General features: G+C 38.7%; 1 protein-coding gene and 1 non-coding gene across 2 annotated transcripts; both read right to left on the bottom strand.

Annotated features, from left to right (window-relative positions):
• Positions 1–266: 266 nt before the first annotated feature.
• Positions 267–11,431, bottom strand: LOC110046942 (forkhead box protein J3-like). The gene is made up of 5 exons (XM_089282269.1): positions 10,973–11,431; positions 10,763–10,837; positions 10,554–10,640; positions 8,505–8,838; positions 267–6,521 (listed from the first exon to the last, which is right to left on the bottom strand). Exons 1-5 carry the CDS (start codon positions 11,414–11,416, stop codon positions 5,893–5,895), a joined length of 1,569 nt encoding a protein of 522 aa, XP_089138395.1. The 5' UTR covers positions 11,417–11,431; the 3' UTR covers positions 267–5,892.
• A 1,922-nt stretch (positions 11,432–13,353) lies between these two features.
• On the bottom strand, positions 13,354–13,425 carry Trnae-cuc (transfer RNA glutamic acid (anticodon CUC)). The gene has a single exon. It is a non-coding gene; the product is annotated as a tRNA-Glu (tRNA).
• Positions 13,426–16,966: the final 3,541 nt, after the last annotated feature.

The following is a 16,966-nucleotide window of genomic DNA, read 5'->3' as shown; positions in this document are numbered from 1 at the left end:
TTCAAAGGATTCTGGTAGTTGTAGTCAAATGACACCATGCAAATTGCCTATTAGGAATTCCACTTTTAGGCTTGGCTACATGTGACATGTGTTAGGGCAATGCCTCACGCAATATCCACTCTCCCCTCCCACACCACCAACACAAAATATCCAACCCTCCCCCTTAGGCAGCAGCACTTCATGCATTCCTCCAAACACTGGCTTTCGAAACCCTCCCTGTCAACCTTCCTCGGGGTGCATACATTACACACTACACAATCAGACAATTAAAATAACTGCAGACAAAATGTTCTTTTCTCTCAATTCCTACAAAGTATTTACAGCATTGCAAATTGAAAATGAACCTACAGGGCCTAATATAAACCTTTAATGCCAGTTACATTTTAATTTAATATGCCTTTGTCAAGGAAACACACGACCCCTGTGAAGTGTCAATTAAATTTGATCAAAAAATACAGCGAGATATTTCACTAGTACATTGTCAGAATTACCTTCTAGTCGCCGAGGACTAATGCAAAATATTCATACAACCCATTCATAATATTTCAGGGTTTCTCGTTATGGATGGCATCCACAATAGTCTGTTCCATTGGTTAAGCTTGTGCAGAAATTATCATGCAATCTTAAAAGGATTGCATGAAAACAAATGTACCAGGTTAGCTTCACCAAAAGCTTTGCTTTCAAATGGAACTTTACATTACACCATAGCTATTAAACCCCACCTCTGCAAGGCTTTTACGGTGCATAATATTTCAACAATGTCTTTTTTTCAGTAATCCCAATGCGTTGTCAGTCCTAAGCTGATTGTCAAAGATTTTTTCCAATGTTAGTTCTACAAATTCCCTTTACTGGATGACAATTTTTTCATCTATCATCAACCGACTTCTTGACAATTAAACGTGTGGAAAAAAGAGCAGACCTCTTTGTTGCCAGTTTAAGTAAAATTCAGGATTGCTACAGCCATGTGATAGTTGGCAATTCTAAATAACCCAATTAACGAAATTTCTCAATGGAGAACAGAACTCCATATCAATGGATAGATGTTCTCTCCTTGTCTTCCTTTACGAGTTTGTAGTTGTATAGATCAGATTGTGTCATTTCTCCTAACATCACTCTCTCAAGTGGACATGTGAGGAGAAGAAAGAAAATCATTGGCTTGGCGAGAGTAATTGCCTGGAAGTGTGAAGTATTGTTAAAAGAAATTTAAGATGGATTCTGCTCAAAGTTTGAGCAATAAGTGAAAAAATTATTTACTAACAATCTACTCACAGCACGGTAACTTCCTGAACACTATTTAAAACATCTCACTCAAACTAATTTCTTGTGATTAAAATCTCAAGCATTCTCAAGAAAGTTAATGTGAAACCTTGTAAGAATGCTTGATGCGTGCAAAATTGTGTTTTCAACTAACGCGAAATGTCCACTTTAATGGAAATATGGATAACTTCAAGTCATATTTTCTCTTGCGGGGTAAGCTTGAGAGCTTAAGTCTAGATAAGTTCTTTTTACATATATTCAAAACATTACCATGCTATGAGGTTTTTTAGGTAACTTTATGTTTGCCATTATTGCTCAAAATGCTCTGCAGAAATCATCTTAACATCACCTTCCATCTATGAGGATTATGCCATCTAAGTTTGGGGCTGAAAGCGTTAAAAATAACTTTTTAAAATTATAGAACTAATTTTGCATTACAGTGTACATAACTTAATAAATCATAATGATATACGTATTATTCCAAAATGGCCACCATTTAAGTATTCTTTTGTTGACTTGCAAATTAGCCCTTTTTGCCTCGCTCTTAAATTCAAAATTCAAAAGAATATTTTCTCTTAAACAAGGCAACAAGGGCTCATTTTCAAGTAAACAAAAGAATACTAAAATGGCGGCCATTTTGAAATAAGGTGTATTATGAAACTGCTGTGTTTGAGTGACCTCAGCTACCAGTATGTCAAAACATAAAACATTTTACGACACATTTGAAGATGTACATGTAGTACAACATTAAAAGCAACACAGAAATAAAAGAACATTTCTCACATAAATATTTGAAAAAAGTCACCTAACAAAGAAAATTTGAGATAGATTATGAATGAGTAACTCTAAAAATTCAGAGTTCGTATGTTATGTTTAACATCCTAAGGAACCCAGAAGAACAAATACCATAACAAAAACAGATACTTAGCAGCAGTCTCCCTGTGTTTGTGTAAGGTCTGAGAAAACCAATGTGTTGGTCAAGAAAAAAATCCATACCCACACCAAGGAAGGTCACTAAAAATTCTGAGGGGGAGGGGGTCTCAAAAGCCAAATGCTTAAAAGGGAAAGTATGAAGCTTAACTGGAAATCCAGTGGGGAGTGGGGTACAAAGAACATAACAATCCTTGGTCTGGGACGGGTATGGGATTTTAGAGAAGGGGTTTGAAAGAAGGACCACCAAAGGCAGGGTCCCGTAGGGGGGTTCAGGGGCATCCTCCCCCTGAAAATTTTTAAAATTGAGGTACTCCAAAATGGGATTTCTGGCATTCTGAGGCCAAGTCAGCGCGTTATATTAACATCTCACTTTTTGAAATTAGGGGGTTCGACTGAACCCCTCTGAATCTGCCCCAGCTTGGTGGAGGCATGGATATCATTTTTCTAGAATCACACAATAAGACAGGATAGTACGGATATCTGGGGAACTTTTATGTTTACATGAAAGGTGAACTGTTGGTTAAAATTACCTGGAAAAGGAGGGGAACAGGTGGTGGAGGTCAGGGAATGGGATACTCCAACGCATATTAAGTCATTCAATTCTGTACTGAAATCTTCAGTTGGCTGTTTCAACTGCAACTAAGGTCTGATGTGGTCACCGGTTTGACTTTGCAAGAGACAAATACTTTGTCAGTTATTGAGATTTAAAAAATCGATGTCTGGCCTCTTTTCATTATAGTAATTTATTTAGAAGTGTGAAAGGGGAACCAAATTTAAAATAGATTTTACGGTTGGCACACACCAAGGGGCAAGTCCCTGTGACTTATCCCTGCATCAAGTTTTGGGAGCAAGGCCCTTTGTGTGCAACAGCCATTTGTGTCAAAAAAACAAGTCGCAGGGACCTAATTTTGTTCTGTGACTTGTCTGACAAATTAAAATTGGTTTGAATTCAAATTCAAATTTAAAAATACAAACTTGTTTGACAGCCAGGGGCCCATTTCTCAAAAGCCCCGAAAACTTTTTAGGCCCGCAAAGCCATTTTGAGTCAATCTGTATCTAAAAACAGAGAGGTGTATATGAATGACACTCCGTGTATGAACAGAAACTCTGTGTATGAAGAGAACCTCTATTAAGAATGTGTGACAAAAACAGCTCTGTAATCATAAGGTTTGAGATTTTGCTATGAGACCTTAGAGAAATGGGCTCCAGGCCCGTGCAACTTGTCCCTCGATTCCCTTTGTATAAACTGTTTGTGGAACTACTCCCTGCAACCAAGCCCTTCACGTAAACTTGTCGCAGGAACTAGTTCCAGGGAATTGTTCCCTTGTGTGTCAATCTTTATATCTAATATGGAGTTTACTTGAAGCCCCGAGCAGTGAACATCCGAGCCCATCTTTCCCCACTTTTGGGATTGTGCAACACGTTATACAGATACATTTACCATGCGACATAATTTAACTCCATGTATATTTAAAATATTATCTACCTCACTAGATTCTGAGGAAACCCTGAACTGTATTTTACGCAAAGGTATGAAGACGTGGATAAAAATATTAAAACGTGCATGTATGTACAAAAGGATATAAACATCAAGATACACATCTCTACCCCAACAGTGACTAATTCTTGATATTACACTTCACAGTTAAGTCCTAATTACCACATATGCTCCAATATATTATTAATAATATTTCTGTTTTGTTTCATTGCACTACCTCAGAAGAAAGAGACGAAGTAACTGAACTAATATGTAATTATTTCCATTGCTGTGTGATTACCATACTGCATACCAAAAAGGGGCTAGGTCATGGAATTTTGCAATAATTATTTTAGGCAATTTCAGACCTGATGAAATGATCATAGAATTAACTGAAATAGCACAATTATTATGACAAGTTCAACCTGCATGACATGGATGGGTAAAATTGGACAGAATTAAAACAGATTGCATCAAGGCAAACTTGAAAACTCTTGGGACAAGGATTTTCAAGTTTATCAAATTTGTATGAAAGCACTATTTATAATGTTCAGATATCATACTTTTTGGTTATGTGGCTGTGATTTTACCCATAAAAGACAGTTGCTCGAGCTGCCTGTTTGAAGTTTAGAGCTCATAACTAACCACAATAATATACACAGAATTAGCTACAATACCACAACCTAGCCCCTTTAACTATGCATTCCAATGTTGGCCATTTCAATCAATCAGTGTTGGGTGCTGTACGACTTTCTAAAGCCAGAGTGCTTTGCTTTATTCCTGCAATGTGATTGGCCAATATTTTTGAAGTGGCCCAGTGAGCATTTCATCGTCTTACAAAGACTGAAAGAAGTTGAACATATGAAAAGTAGTTTTTCCTTGTTAACTTTTAATGTAAATTTAGGATCCTGTACAGAGAACACTGTCCAAGTCAGTACTGGTCTGAAAGAATAGGTGGTTCCAGAGAAAGTATCCCTGATCTTTGTAATTGAGTAGGCAGTTCTTAGTTCTTAATGACCAGTCAGAAATCACAATAGCTTCCAACAATGACAACCTGCCACATAGTGCAGGAGCCCTTCCCCCACCCCCCCCCCCCACCCCCCATGAAACTGCCAACTTGATGTATTACAATTTATTACATGGCTAGCTCTGCGAGCAGGCAAGATGAATCAAATCCTGCGCTGTGATTGGGTACCCGAGCGGGCAAGATGGAGCTATCTTGCCCGCTCGGGACTACCCACCGTGTCCCGCAAGAAATATTTCCCCGAAAGCAATATAATAAATCCTTTATTGACCAAGCTTGTTCAGTCAAGGTGGCTGGATATTGGCCGAGTTCTTTTTTTGTGAGTTTATGGACCTCGACTCCATCTTGGTCCATAAGAACTCGGCCAATACCCAGCCATCTTGACCTCACACTTGGTCAATAACCCATATGTATATCTGACGAAGTCCTGAAGCTGAATGTGTCATGAAAGGTTAAAAGTGACCTAAAAGTACCTCTTTGACCTGAGGTTTAACAATCAGTGACCTTACTACATGCATGTTCCTGTCTGAGCTTTTCACCACTAGAAAAGCTGTCATGTGAATTGACTAACCCCTCAAGTGGTGTAGCCTCTGAATTAAGGTAAACAAACTGCTTTTGCCTTCAAAATTGAAGGGAAATTTATCTCTAAGAAAAAAGTTCACATTCTGGACGCAATCCTTGTTGCTCGCAGAGGTTATTGTTCAATACATCTCTGTTATGGGATATGTACTAAACTTGTCCCCTTGTGGGGAGAACTTTGACTACAAGGCTATTGCTGTAAGAAACCAATATCTTCCAGTTACAGTTGAAACTTAGCCCTATAAAGCATCAGAGACAAAAATTTCATCTTAAAATACTCCACTGTTGAAATCCCCCTTCCTACTAGCTTGCTATGCCTGCCAGACACACTAAATTGTTTCCATGTACTGTATTCAAATTTACATTTGGCTGAAGAAACCTTCAACCTTGTGAAAGCTGTAGATTTAGGCATTCTTTAGCAATGGCCTGATGGATAAGGTTCTCCTTCACTTGTAAACTAAGAGACTGCTAACCTGTAGCATTTAAATAAATGTTTACTTCACACTATTTACCTACATGTACTTTAAAACATGTCACAAAGTCTGTAAGTCGTAGACTGATCTCATTTCTTATTCCTCCCACCCAGTTATTAACATCACAGTTCTTGTTGTACTACCTGTATTTAGAGCAATGAATCCCAATCAAATTCTTCGTCCTCATCATCATCCATACCTGTCGCTCCTCTTGTTTGAACCATTGTCGGTTGGTTAATTGACGTTACTTTGATTCCAGGGATGGAGTGCACAGAGCTTCCACTGTAACTTGCCGAGCTACTGTAGCTTTGCTGAGAGCCTTGTAGCGGAGAGCCACCCGGCGTAAACTGAGGATTGCTAACTTGAAGTAATCCTTGTGAATTACCCATGATATTGCTGCTATTGGACGAGGACGGACTTATCCTGCGTGCCGATGGGTTGGCTTCAGGAATGACACCTTGCTGGTGAAGATATTGACTAAACGAGAAAGCAAAGTCCTGCCACTGATTCTGATCCACGCCGATGTTTTGCAGATCTGCGCTTTTCATGCTTTCCATAAAAACCTGCCACGTACCCAGGTCAAAGTTCTGAAAACTACCAGTGCTAAGACTTTCTAAGAGAAGTTCCATGTTTTGGAGGACATTATTACTTTGTAGTTGTTGTTGCTGTTGCTGCTGCTGTTGTTGATGTTGTTGATGATGTTGTTGTTGTGGCAACGGTGTGGTGGTAGTGAGGTTCTGGCTAGCACCAAACATGCCGACACCCAAACTTCCTCCACCTGCAAATTACCACTAATTAATCCTCAATCAAGTAACAAGCCTTCAGTGTGTATTCTGTCCTATTACAACGCATGCATTAAGTAATGGTTTGTGTAAAAACTAGGCAAAAGCATAATAGGCCAGTGCAATAGTGGCAGTTTTTTTTTTTTTTTCGCGCTCATTACTCCAATCAAATTAATTTTAGAGGCCCTCATTGGCTATTCAGTATTTAAGCGTGAATTTTGAATTTTGGTTGCAAAGTTAATCCCTTGCAATCCACTTAAACTAGCTTTTCTTTCACGTATGTATCCACGGTGAGTTTAAAAATGAAATAAGTGAAGCTCAAGCAGTTTCTATGGCCCTGTTCACAAGGAATTCAAATTATTGGTAAAAGTACATTCATTCAGTAAAATATCAACCAGCGTACTCAAAATAATGTTCAAGACAAGAACGCAGGTTTCTAAAAGCTGTCACAAAAGGAAGTGACAATTAACAGCATCCTTAGGAGTGCAGTGAAAAATTCTCTCCTATGGCTTGTGTTTCTCCTCAAGTTCTTGAGTGCTTTTGGCAGTAATGACTATCAATGAGTGTTTATTAATATGTGACTGACAAAATCACTTCTTTGTGATTGGCTGAGAGCAGCCCAATCAATTGTTAATTTTTAATTTGCACAGTACTGCAAATTAATCCACATGTGTGTATTCACAATTTTCTAGGTGATGTAATAAATCAGTTATCGTGTGAAAGCTTGAGCAATTAAGGATGAACAGTACACACAGTACTTGAGAATTCTTTCAGATTGCACTGACTAAAGAGTCATGTAATTTTGAGAGAATTTTCACATCTATATACAGGCAAAAACTAACGATAGATAAATCCGACGTTTCGGCGACATCTTGGCGCCATTGTCAAGGGAAACTAATTAAATATGCGAGTTCAAGAGTAACTAAGAGTTCAGAGTTTCTAATTTGCATAGGTTAGACAAAGACTTTAGCGCGAACTGAGTCTGATTGTACATTTAAACACGGTCGTAATTGTTTAATGAGTAACATCTCATTAATGAGACAATCAAACTTGTTGTGGCATTTTTTCAACATGCTAAAACAATTGCGAAGGTCATCCGGAATCCTGCCTGCGTGTCTATTATCATAGTGATTGCGTACTGACGAGGTCTTGCTTCTATGTCCATCAATGCGTACGAACAGATGGCCACGGGTGTAACCGACATAACCAGCATCGCACTGGTCACACTTGAAGTTATACACAACGCATTGTTGATCAATGAGCTGGTTATGTCGGTTACACCTTGCAGCTTGCAGCTTAGTAACCAGGCATTTCACCAGGAGATGGACAAAAGTAGCTTTCAAAGCTTTCTTTGATCACAGCTCTACAGCTTTCTGGCAGAATGAAGATTTGCTGCTGTGCAACAATTAACTGCTCTAGAATGGAGACCTTCAACTGGCTAAAAGATTTTTTAACAAAGGTTTAATGCTGTTTAACAGCAAGAAATGTAAGCTTACGGTATGCTTACCAACAAAAACAGCTTTTTTAGAAGCCACCAAACTTGTAAAAGCAATGATCGATGCAAACTCTGATATTATTACAGTCTTATGAAGTTCTCATTAGTTTGCTTATACAAACTTACAAATTTCTGATGATAAGTGTTAATTTATGCAAATTTTTGACACACTGTCTAGATGTTCTTGCAGATAAGCCACATCCCCGATTTTTAAGGAAAGTTTTGAGCAAAAAGGTGCGGCTTATTTGCCGGTGTTTACGGTATCTTCCCATGCTGTGTACAGTAGTATCTTTGTATAATTATGCTGCACTTGACCAAAACATGAGGAAGATTTAATCTGCGACATGGCAAAATTACAAAGAGAATACGTGTACCCAAAAGAGCAATACTGACAACTAAAAAAAAAAAACATGACTTTAACTGCAGTTGATAATGGCACAGAAGTCCTATATTTTGATCAGAAAATAATTCCTGCGCTGCTTACCATAATTGTCTCCTCCGTGGGATGCATCAAATACAGATTTGTAAAGATTCTTAAAGGATGCACTCAGATCTTCAAATGCCACTTCAGAAAAAATCTTTCTTGGTGGTTCTCCATAGTTTTGTGAAGTACCAAACCCACCCATGCTTGTGTTGGGCGATGAACCAGGGGACACCCCGGCTGACATTCCTAAGAAACTTTGGTTGGTGGGAGAGGAACCATAATATCCACCACTGGACTGCAATGAAGCCAGTGTTGGAGATGCTGGAGAGCCACATGGGGATGACTGGGGGCTTATTGGAGATACACGGCCATCCTCTGGTCCATATGGTGATAACTGTACGAGATAAAAAGAATTAATACACATAACTAGTCAAGTGCAAGGTCTGTAGTGAAAAATGCAGTCAAAGCTTTTCCTGTCAATTTATGGTCCAAGAATCAATCAATCAATCGATCGATCAAACTTAACTGAACCTCCCCAATGGGCTTTTCAGGAAAGTGCAAAGTGCACAGACCATATTTGTTAAAAGAAAAAAAACATACACACACACCTAAAGAATTATGTGAATCTAGATCATGCTAGATGAATACAGCACATAACACACCCTGTAATATATCCCATGATAATATCCAATCACAGCATTCAACTGAATGATAAAACAAATCTACTCAGCACTATATCAAGGTGGCCAGCACAGTTTTTTTGAGACATGTTTGTAGATGCTGATTTCTTTATGGTGTCAATTTAATTACACGTGTGGTAATTAACAAGGCTAATAACAACAAATTCCTGTTAAGATATATGAAGTCAAGAAATCAATTTTGCATGCTATAATGCTGTAATCTTAATCAAAGTTAGCTTAAAGTAAAATTAACAGAAAACACATACTGTACGTTACTGCTGAGATCAATTGTGATATTTCTTTACCTTTCCAGACATTTTCATGGCAGTGCCAGCTTATGTAATTACCACCAACACTAATCTTGTAAAACCTCACATAATTATAACATTTCTTAAGAACACTTTGAAGATATTTTTAAAATTAATTAGTAACAATTAAGAAATGTATCAGCAATTTTGGAGAATGGCCACAGCTTCTACTAGCAATTTTGATTCTTGTTTGCGGTTTCAATATAAAGATTTTGCTATGTGCTGAAAGAAAGTTTTTAGAATGAAATATTATTGTGTTCATCAATAAATAATGATGAGGTTTTTCAGTGATTAAATAGTACAAATAGGATGAAATAAACCACTGGTTATTGTACAAGTGAAAACACAAAGGTACACCTTTTAATGTACTAGCATCAGAAGACAAAAGCCCGAGTTCTTGGAGTAAACTATCTGCATGAAGTGGACTTCGTTCAACACACGACATCATCTGACTTTCAAAATTCTCATCCGCGATGAATTATACAAATTAAGAGAAGCAACAAAATTCAAATTTATACTCGAAGTTTTGGGCGTATTTTGGTAACGATTGACTTTTCTTACATTCCTCTTTTCAGATTATAAACTATTTTAATCTGAAGTAAGGAATCGTGACCTTTTAGGGGTCTATTATATTTCAAATGTTCACAGGCACTCAATGAATGATTCGAGAGAAATGAAATCAACAACGTCAAAAATTCGATTGCCGTAGACACTTCGAGCTGTAGGATTATTCTCGTCAATTACCCAGGTCATACAACTTAAAACAAATTACCAGTTAAAATTAGTGACGAGTAAAAGACAGAGAAATTTTTTTTTTTTCACCTTTTCCGCGAATCACGTCATATATTACCCGCCAAATTAATCTCCATTTTCGCATAACAATAAATACAAGTAAAATATACCGATTAGGTTAGAGTATGCGTGTAAAAATGAAAAGCATAGAGTGCTTGAACTGTAACACGAAAAAGAAGAGCCATAAACATGTTGAAGTATTTATCGGGACGAACAAACACTGCTTATCAGCTTTCACAACTCACTGATTTCGAATCTGCGCTAAAACGCTCTCGCGTTTTGCTGCGCCATGTTCGTATTAATATGCAAGGTGGTATGATCTTACGTACCCGTGAATCGCTTGTTCGTCTTTTCCTGTTTTGCCTGGAATGAGCGTGATCGTCCTGTGGATTCTGATCAATTGCCCAGTACGATCCCTAAGTTGGTACAGGAAAAAAAGTTATACAAGCTCAAAACAAAATACGATCACTGCAAGAAAAAAAACAAGACGTCTGGTACTGCTCTGAGAATACACTTGCACATGATTTAATTTTCCTACCTTTCCTGGGTCATCTTTGCTTCTGGGTACTTTCATAAAGCATTTATTTAACGACAGATTATGCCGGATCGAATTCTGCAAATGACAAAAACAATCACGACTTACTACAGTTTTGTATGAATAGTTATAACAGAAATCAACGCAGAGAAAGTTTTAATATTCATCACTTAGCCACAGTTCAAGTGGGGAAATGTGAACAAGAGTTTTTACCTTCCAGCCGTTTCCAGCCTCCTTGTAGTACGGAAACTTCTCGCAGATCCACTGATAGATCTCGCTCAGTGTCATTTTCTTCTTGGGCGAGCTGTTTATTGCGAAGGTGATCAAGTTGGCGTAAGAGTAAGGTGGTTTGCTTTCGCGGGTTTTGTGTTGTTGTGCCTCGTCGTCGTCCAAGGTCGCATTCGGATCGAGAGGTGAGCTCGGCGGTTTTCGAAACGGACTTTTGTCCTTGCTCGGATCGTTATTGTTATTCGACATTTTAGCGTTGGCACTGTTCAAAGCAGTACCTACGCTAAGCTTAGGCAGCCAGTCCATGGCTGTCAGGCTGCTGTTAAGCTCCGCCATGATTGCAATGGCGTTCTTGCCAACCGTAGCGCTGTAGGGGGTCATGGAAGGGCGCATGTCTAACCTATGTGTGAAGCTGTAAAAATACGTCATCAGTGACGTCAAACAATGACCCCTTCCTTTCCGCTGCGAAAAAACTGACGTATGTCGTGAACTATGCCAAGTTTGCGAAAGTTAGATAGTTGAGATTCCTAACTCAGTAAAATATCGCAACGTTAAACGTTGCGATAGAAGACGTGGCTCCGTCAGCCGAACAGTTACCTTCGATTTGCAAGTGAGCACGATCAATTTATAAAGCAGTCAGTACTGTGAGAGCTTTCGGAACACAATCCTGGGGAGATATTTCAGTTCACCCTGTTCTGCGACAGGCAAACTCCCAGGACCGTTAAGCTATTTTTAAGAGCGATTATTAAATTTTTACGTTTCAAAAGTGCTTGTTTGCAAGAGGATTAGCGCTTTTACATTCGGGAGTTAGGGGAACATTATCTACATACACACTGAAAATAAAAATTTCCCGCGGATTTTTATAGTAAGGGCTTGGATGTAAACGGTCAATAATTCCTCGTACATTAGATTTAATCATGATCAGGAAAATTGATATGTCTTTGCAAAATTAATGGTGGATAGAAGACTGAATCGGCAGAACTCAAATAAGCCCACACCCTTGCAACTCTTTGTCCTGTTTCAAAAATAGAACCAACGGTACCTTAACGTTACGTTCTCAATTTGCCCAGCTATATTATGTCTAAAATAAGTTTCTATAAAAGCTTTAAATAAACCGAAAAAAATAATTTAGTGCCGTCTAGTTGACACTATTTCATTAAGACAAATGACGTCATTTCTCCCCATATTTTTTTCGGGGTCATAGATCTTTTCAGGTAACCTTCACTTTAATACGCTAAATCAATCGTGCATATTACCATTTCTTTTGTTAAGGGAGCTTAATACAGGCTAACATTGTTTGTTCCGACCATGTGGTTTTCAAGTTTAGTAAGTTTGTTAGTAACCACGAAGACGTTTTCGTGCCATGTGCTCTCCCCTGTTTCAGTGGTCCGTTTTATTTCTGTGTAGGCTAGTTGATAAAGGGCAGGGGTAGTTATCTCATAAGTGAAATGAGGTGACCTGCTAATATCGCGGACTTGTAATTCAATAACACTAATCATCATAGAATCTTATTTTTAGTTCAGCGTAAACATCAAATTTAGATATGAAGTTGATATCTAGATTCTTCTAGTTCTATTCTGGCATGACAAATTAGACTCGGCCAGACCGGCATGCAGAAGTTAAGGGTTTTCTCCGCCCATACATTAATCTCAAAAGTTCAAACTCGCGAGTCAATTCAAACGAAGTCTAACGGAATTAAGAAAAGTGAGTTTTACTACGGTTAACAAGGAAAACCGACAATACGAAAAAAAAACCCAGGCAACCAGAAACGGTTACTCAACTTTGAGAATTGGTCAAAATCTTAACAGTAAGCTGAGAAATGACACGACTCTTTATATTCAACGCATATGTGCGCGAAAAACAAACAGAAAAACAAAAACAAAACAAAACGCTAATCCAAGAAGTTACTCGACCTTTAAAGTGAAGCTGACTTTTTGAACTCATTTATACTTCTTTAGAGCATAACTCTCCAGTCGCTCAAATCACTAGGAGAGCGCGAAGATCCGCGAACCGCGAGGGAGCGCGAATAGCGAGGACTTTCAACGCGCGCTGTTAAGTTTTCACACATCAGTGGCGCCTATTCATGGTAGCACCAACAAGTTTCAAAGAATTTTCAACCATCAAAGATATTTAGAAGTTAGTTTTGAGACGGGAGCACAGTATCGGCATATCACAGCTGAAAAAGTGCGAACATATCCTGGAGAATTAGAGGACAACGTACTTTTTGTTCACTATGAAAAATAACGCTTTAAAAAAAATCCAAGTAGATGCCCAGAAAAGAAATCATGTAACAAGATGGCCGAAATATATAAAAAAAAAAAAAATAAATAAATAATCCCTCAAGAAAAAAAGGATAAAAGGAATCTTTCCCACACCGGGAATCGAACCCGGGCCACGGCGGTGAGAGCGCCGGATCCTAACCACTAGACCATATGGGACTATACATCGGTCGAGGGAAGAATTAAGTTAAATATTTATAAAAACAAAGGCCTTTTGTTACCAGTCTCTCTCTTAGTTTGTTAACAAAGACCACGGAATAGGTATGCTGGTGAATTTTACTTGTCAGTGACTTCAAACTGTATTAGGAGAAAAGCGTGATCTAAGATGATTCAAAATTCTTTTTTTTTGCTTTACCCGGAGCTCGTAGTTTAATCTGTAATTCTGTAAAGAAGGTGGTAACAAATTGAAACTGAAGTGTGACCTTGAACTGACTTGCGTATTTGCAGAGCTGTAAAGTTGTGATGGACGTGGTTCTTTCAGTGGCAAAAAAATACACGCCACTTTATTGCATCCTGCGTCCTGTGGTGACATCTCATAAGTACCAGCTGGCGTTCAGTCTTGAAATTGATACACGAATCAGTATGACATAGTTCGAAGCCCTTACTTCGGCCTCACTCGGAAAATCTTCGGATTCCGATCTCTATGAGGTCCAAACCTTCATGAGGCCTTTTACTAAGGTTTGTTTTCCAAGTGTTAAGCGAAAATCAACATCTACATTTCATTTTCCTGCAATTTCAAGTACTCACAATTTCAAAGCACGCTATTCTTAGCAAAGGTTGTACAGGAAGTTGCTTTCATAATAAACAAATCCTCCCAGCTACCAAAGTATTAGTGTAAGAAATTAATACACGTAAACAATGAAAAAGATCTTTTCTAGTTGAGATTAAGGATAGAAATCAGGTTAAAAAGACTGTTAGACTACGTAATTAGATTTAATAGGTGTGTGAACTCTTTTTGACGGAGTGGGTTTTCGTTCACAAACTTCGACATTTTTCAAATCCCTATCTAATTTGTAGTTTGTTGCGCGTGTGCGAAAAAAAGAAAAAGAGAAACTTGATCGAAACTTAAAGTCAGGTTTTCATGTGTGAGGTTTCATTTTACATACAGACGTGTCTAGCAGGGCTGTGGCTAGTGAGTGTATAAATTGATAATTTCCTTTTACCGGCAGAATCCAGAACTACGGCCCCTCTTCACAGCGTGCAAACCATTGTAGCATTGTTCGATGCCCTTGACTATGCGACGCCGTTAGCTCTTAACTAATCTTTCTAGTATTAAATAACTGAGAAACAAGGTGAATTTAGTAAAAATAGAAAAATGAACAGCTGCTATGATGGACCAAGGCAAGGGTTGGTAAAAAACAAACGAATTACTTCGTCCCGGCGCTAAAAATAACAATTATGCGACGTTACGTTGCGACTTTGTTGAAAACAATGCCCCTTTGTTCTCGACCGAAAAAAGGTTTCCCCAGATATGTCGTTAAGTTTACCAAGCGGAAATGGTCACAAATTGCTTGTAAATTTAGTGAGTTCTCAAACAGACGAAGCATTTAAAATTTAAAAAGAAAAAGAAAAAGTCATTGGAGGGTACAAAAATTTCAGTGGCTTTCTTTTTAATACAACACGAAAGTAATTTTTTCGTCTAAATATTGTGTAACGAATGGTATTGTTTTCTTTGTGGATTTTGCGGAATCTACAGAAGATAACACTGAGCAAGTGCAATTCTAAATGAATATGAAACAATTAGCATGTCAAGTTTTTATTTTTAATTTAGTTGCAATGTACAATGCTTTGTCATCATGAATCTGCGACCGTAACTTATGTACAGTTTACACAAAACAATACGAGAGCTGTAACTGTCGATAAGACACAACAATTGTTACCTTAATGTAGCAAATTATTTAATAATACTCGCTGAAAATCAGCGACTAATTTGGTTTTTGTCTGATATTATAGCGGGCTTCGTGTGCATGTCCGCTGCGTTCAGAATACTGTACATCAAGTAGCAATCGGTGGACTAATTTACAACATGTTTCGCGACACTTGTTGAAGAACGAGATAACACACTTGCAACAGAGCTCCGGCAAAAACTAATCCGCCCTCATCTTGTTCCGAAAACCCTCTCCATAAGAGCCGTAATAATGTCTGATTTCTCCTAGTCAGAGGATTGTATCTGCAGTTTATATTGTCTCCTGCTGCAGCAAGAGATCGTCCGACCAACCGTGGAAGATTTGCTCCGTGTCCAAGGGCCCTCCTCGACTCAATTTGGTCTCCAAGCCAAGCAAGTCTCTGTGCAACGAAATGTACATTTTCTTGTGTGTTTCCATGAAACTGAAGAGGACTTTGATGGGTTATGGTTGAAAACAAATTATCTCTACTCTCGGGAGGGAAAATAACAGGATTTATATTCCGTCTGTCCATTTTGCGGTCAGATATCCTGATCCACCGGCCTCTCAAAATTCCTTTCCGGCTCCGAGCTTTGCTTCGCCTTGAGTAGACGAAAGAAGATAGCGGTGAAAAATGCTGTCTTAATCTTCCCGACAGGTCAGTCTTCAACAAATCATCAACGCAAGTTCTGCCGTAAGGTTTTGATGAAGTCTTGTGCTATGCTATGGCTGCAAAGTCAGACCATTGACTGGGATACACAGCCAGGCGTTATTGTTGGCCTCAGAATTCAATAAACAATTCAATGTCCAAACAATTGACAAGCGATCCGCACGCTTTAAACACACAAGATTGCCCGTGCAGTTTTAAACGAACTGGCGTCGGAGTGTCTCTATACCAGCAACTCGTCTAGGCTTGCCTCGTTTTTAAAGAAAGGGGATTGTTTTCTTTTCTCTGTTTTGACGACCTTGACTTTTCCCTGGGCAAATAAAAACTCCGCAAGGGCTTTGACGGTCCGCAACAGAAATTATCTCATATAACACAGCAGCTCTTGTCCACTCTTAAGGTTGAAACTTTACCAGGATAGAAGTCCATTTGTTCAAATAAGCCTGCACGCGAGCAAAATCTTGAAGACAAGGATGTCGACCTCCGAGGTCATTTGTCAGTTATTTTCCACCTTTCGGCCGAACTTCGAGAATGCAAATTCAAAGCGGGCCTTGCCGAAAAGACGGGAGTTCATTTGCGCCCCTTTGATTAAAGGCGGTAACCGCTTCGCTACTCGCTGAAAAAAAATAATTACCAAAAATAGCCGAAACTAGCCGGGGTTTCACCGGTACAAAACTCGATCAAAGGACAACGCAATAAGTGCCGAGAATTTGACAAAGAAAGGAGATTTTTTTCGAGAGTTTTCTTTGCTCGATAAAACGGAATCAATTTTTCATGAGCTGGAATGCACTTTCCGCTTACAAGCTTAAACTTACTTCGAGCACACAAAATGTTTTTTTCTAGGCTATTTCACGCGTTATAAAAACTTGTTACGACATTCAACAGGCTTTCCGACGGCTTTACAACCCGGTTTCGCAAATTGCTTATTTACCTTTTCGCGAACAAATGAAAAAATTGACGGCAGATTGAAACACACTAATTTAATCTAAATTCAAAGAACCAACTTCCGACTCAGCAAGGACTGACAGCGCTTTCATCGGACAATTGGCGGGGTCAACTTGTCGGTCCTTGGCAGCCGGCAACAGCATCTTAAACGCTCAGCTGAAAAAGCAAAACAAAGGCGCGATTCTTTGCTAAGTATTGCCTCGCCCGC

Source organism: Orbicella faveolata, unplaced genomic scaffold, assembly GCF_042242905.1.
Source record: "Orbicella faveolata isolate gen_17 unplaced genomic scaffold, um_ofav_v1 contig_12, whole genome shotgun sequence".
In the NCBI taxonomy this organism is placed as follows: domain Eukaryota; kingdom Metazoa; phylum Cnidaria; class Anthozoa; order Scleractinia; family Merulinidae; genus Orbicella; species Orbicella faveolata.
This window is presented reverse-complemented; position numbering and strand designations above follow the sequence as displayed.

Coding starts and splice junctions, on each gene's coding strand:
- LOC110046942 (XM_089282269.1), bottom strand. CDS start 11,416: ATGACGTATTTTTACAGCTTCACACATAGGTTAGACATGCGCCCTTCC. Junction 10,838..10,972: donor AGGCTGGAAACGGCTGGAAG/GTAAAAACTCTT, acceptor TGTCATTTGCAG/AATTCGATCCGGCATAATCT. Junction 10,641..10,762: donor GCAAAGATGACCCAGGAAAG/GTAGGAAAATTA, acceptor GTACCAACTTAG/GGATCGTACTGGGCAATTGA.